We start from the raw sequence: 3,832 nt of genomic DNA, 5'->3' as shown, positions 1-3,832 counted from the left end.
GTGTGAAGAATTTAAGAAGTACCAATTAGTAGCTAATGGATGGATGGTCATGGGGATGGGGAGCACGGCATAGGGAATGCAGTTAGCGTGAATACATTGGCTAGGTGGAAGGTCAGGGGAGGGAGGGAGCAATTGGGGGGATCGTTTTACAAACTCTATAGATGTCTGACCGATGTACTGTATACTTGAAACTAATTAAAATAAATAATTTTTTTTTAAAAAAAGAACCTACGATGTCACGGACGATGGCCTGGTCTGGTCCCTAGGGGCCTGGGTAGAAGTCTGGACACCACCCCCCGCCCCAGCTCATCATCTTCTCCCCCCCGGCGAGGCGCCTCTGCAGACAGGACCCCCTCAGGGGCTGCGTTCTGGGGCTCCAGGGCAAGCAGCGAAGGAACGTGGCAGCCCCGGCGGTGTGTGACAATGTCATGTCTCTTCTAGAACGAGGTGCTCCAGGGTCTTCATGGGCACTGCCTGCTCGGACTGGGCCATGTGCTCAGACACGGGAGTTCGGGGACAAACAGGACGTGCTTGAGGCCAGGGACGCTGGCAGCAGCTTGCCCCGCATGGACGGTGGGGAGGCTGCGGGGGGACAGAGGGCTGGTGACCAGCACCCCGACGTGCCTGGCCTGCCAGTGGGGCCCACGTGCTTCCATGCCGTCGGGTGTGCGAGAAACCGATGCCCCCTCTGCCCGAGTCCCGCTGAGCTGCAGGGGCGCTGAGTGGCCCCAGGGACCTGGAAACGAGAGGGGGTGGGGAGGGCAAGGGCCAGGTTGCAGGGGGTGGACGTCCCGCTGGCTTTCCTCTCACTCGGATGCCGTTCTCGTAGACAGGTGGCACTAGATGCTGGGGACACCAGCGTGCCATCAAGCCAGCTGCACGGGGCCAGGCATGCTTCCAGCAAGACACCCCACCCCAGTCTCTCTCCTCCTCCTGTGGGGGCGCGTGGCCGCCCTTGGCCCGCACAGCCCTGAACCCCGAGACCCAATGCGCTGCAGTCTGCCGGCTGGCGTGCCCTTATCCGGCTCTTAAAGACGTGGCGTCCCTCCGAGGAGCAGGCACTGGCAGCCTCGCCGCCTTCCCCAGACGGGGTCCTGGTCAGCGTGGGGTTGTTCCAGATGGAACTGCCGGAAGCGGCGCGCCGCGCCCTGACACGTAGCCGGTCACTAAACGCCACCCACTGCCCGCCCCCGTGTCCCCCGCTGCATTCCCTGCCCGGGCTGCCAGCGCGTGTGGAGCTCAGCTTGGGTGCTAAGACACTAGCACGGGTCCTCGGGGAAGGTTTTCTCCCCAGATGAAGAGACGAGAAGGCATTTGGTGTGAAGCCGAATGCGACGGCGTCGGGACGTGACGGCCGGAGCTGCAGCGCCCATCCTGTAACCATGAGGCCTCTGTGCCGCTGCGGCCAGAACCGCATGCTGCGAAGGGCGGGGCAGGGAGGGGCCGGGAGCCCGGGGCCCTGAGAAGGCCCGAGCTGGAAGCGGCCACCTCAGGGCCCCCTGTTCGAGCAGCAGTGGCCATCGTTTCCTCGTGGGAGCCCCTGGCAGCCCGGTGCCACTCGGCACGCGTCTTCACTGGGGGTCCTGTCATGGCTTTCTGCCGTTGCCCCCGTGTTTCTTGGCATCGTAAAGGCCGAGGAGAGAGGGCGAGTCTGTCCCTTGGGTGGCCCCCTGGCGTCTGCTCGGCTTCTCCCGAACCGCCGGTAACCACGGCTGGGTCGCTAGGACCTGGCGTTTGTGGGAAGGTCCCTGCAGGCTCAGCTGTGGGGCCAGAAGCGGGGGACACGCCTGGAGGAGCCCTGGGGTCAGCCGTGACCTCACGCAGCGTCCGCTCTGCTTCGCCTATGGCAGGTCCTTTGCAGGGGTGGGTGCTGAGTGCTCGTGGTGGCCGGGAAGGCTTATCTGTGGAGCAGTACTCAAGGATGGGGGACGGGCCTGGCTTAGGGACAGGCGATCCCGTTTCCCAGAGGCTACCGGAGGACACTGAGGACTTTGGTGCATGGAGGGACTGTCCCATGATGGTCATGTCATGATTACAAGGTGACGTCCTGGAACACGTCAAATGAAAAGCAGCCGAGTGTGGAGCATGGACAAAAGGCAGGTCAGGGGCAGAAGAGAGGGCAGGGGACAGGAAGGGAAGGTCAAGGGCTCGGCACCCAGGGAGGCGGTGTCGCCGCACCGGCCGACAGACAGGGAGACAGGCCAGGGGGTCGCACAGCGCCCCGGGCCCACGTGGTGAGGAAGTGGCAGTGCCAGGCCTCTCCGTGCCCAGGGCCACACCCCCACCCCACATGCGGGCTCGGCCACGCCAGCAGCCCGGCCCCCAGCAGCCCGGCCCCCAGCAGCCCGGCCCTTTGCTCAGGCCCGCCTGGCCCCTGGTGCCAGCCTCGAGACCTGACGCGCAGCCTCCGAGGCCCAGCGTGCCCGCTTCCCGCCCACCGTCCGTCTGTCTGTCCCGAGCTGGCATGGCCTCCCCTCCTGAGCGCAGCTGGGGCACGCCCTGCCTTGCACAGGAGGTGGCTCGGTGGGCTCACTGTCCCCCACCGGGCGGGGGGGCCCGAGGCAGGGACGCTGTCACCTTTGCGTCTCCAAACCTGGATGCGACGCGCTTCACACACACTCCCGCGGAGCTGATCCTTGTCCCCCCCGCCCGCCACCCTGACGAGCACTAGAGGACTCCTGGACCCCAGGCCAGCGTGAAGCCCGGGGTCAGGGCTGCGGCAACTGGCACCCCCCGCCCGGCGAGGGATGCGCCAGGGACGTGCTGTGAGCCGCACTTAAGGCCCTGAAGTCAGCAGAGTGGCGAGTTCTCTGCAGACGCGTGAGGCCCTGACACCCGCAGGGACCGGACCCAGCCCACGGGAGCCAGGGGCGTCACGTCCGCTTGTGCAGAAGGTGGCCCCGTGGCCCCCGTCCTGAGGTGGGACGGGTCCAAAGTGCAGCCCCGGGACCAGGACACACAGGTCCCCAGATGCGGACCCTGCACCCGTCCCCACTCCCGAGAGGAGCCGGCCACAGCCCACACCCGCGTCCCACGAATGGCACCTTGGCTCCGCCGTGAAAACATCGCAAAGCTGGGGGTGGGGGCCTTCTGTAAGGGCACCCACGGGGCCTGCACCCCGCTCGGCCACCAGGGAAGCCGGCCCTGGGACCTGCGGCTTCTCCAACAGCTGGTTCCATCACCGCGGACTGCACTCCTGAGCGTCTGTTCCTCTGGGCCCCACGTGGCCACGTGACAAGTCACCACGACGCCCCAGGGCCACGCCCCACGGTGGGGCCTGAAACCTGCCGGTCCTGCCTGCCCACCAGTCTCCTGGGGGAGTCTGTGCCTCAGCCAGAAACCAAAGCGACAAAAGGAAGGAGTTTCCCCCTCTGCTCAGCTGGTCACACACCTGTCGGGGGCTGACAGGAGCCGACAGCGACCGCCCCAAAGGGAACCCCCCGCTGCCACAGCGGACACGCCACGCGCCGACCCAGGACCGGCGCCTGCGTCTGCTGACTGGTGGCGAGACGTGCAGCCTGGGGGACCGCCTGGGGGACCGCTTGGGGGACAGCCTGGGGGACAGCCTGGGGGACAGCCTTGGAGCCCGTCCCCAGCACCGAAAGGGTGGCAGGAGCGTGGCCTGCAGCGGCGGGGTGGAGACGCCAGTGTCCTGCCTGACTCGCTGGGAGCGCCGCCCACACGTCCCCGCGCAGGCCAAGGTCACGGGCGCCCACGCAGCGTGCGCATGCGCGCGTTCCCGCGGCGCTTCCTCCGTTCAATGACGGCGACACTTAGCGCACGCACGGCCGCTTCACGCAAAGCCCGTCACGGCCCAGCAAGCTCTGAGCTT

At 66.7% G+C, this 3,832-nt stretch overlaps 1 protein-coding gene across 1 annotated transcript in view; it reads right to left on the bottom strand.

The window, feature by feature from the left end:
- Window positions 1–3,832, bottom strand: part of OTUD7A (OTU deubiquitinase 7A) — a 78,606-nt gene that overhangs the window by 29,954 nt on the left and 44,820 nt on the right. Inside the window, exon 7 of the mRNA XM_015585698.1 lies at window positions 523–736. Coding sequence (XP_015441184.1) covers window positions 523–736 — 214 coding nt within the window. The remainder of the gene's footprint in view (window positions 1–522; window positions 737–3,832) is intronic.

This window comes from Pteropus alecto, unplaced genomic scaffold, assembly GCF_000325575.1.
Source record: "Pteropus alecto unplaced genomic scaffold, ASM32557v1 scaffold102, whole genome shotgun sequence".
Lineage (NCBI taxonomy): Eukaryota > Metazoa > Chordata > Mammalia > Chiroptera > Pteropodidae > Pteropus > Pteropus alecto.
This window is presented reverse-complemented; position numbering and strand designations above follow the sequence as displayed.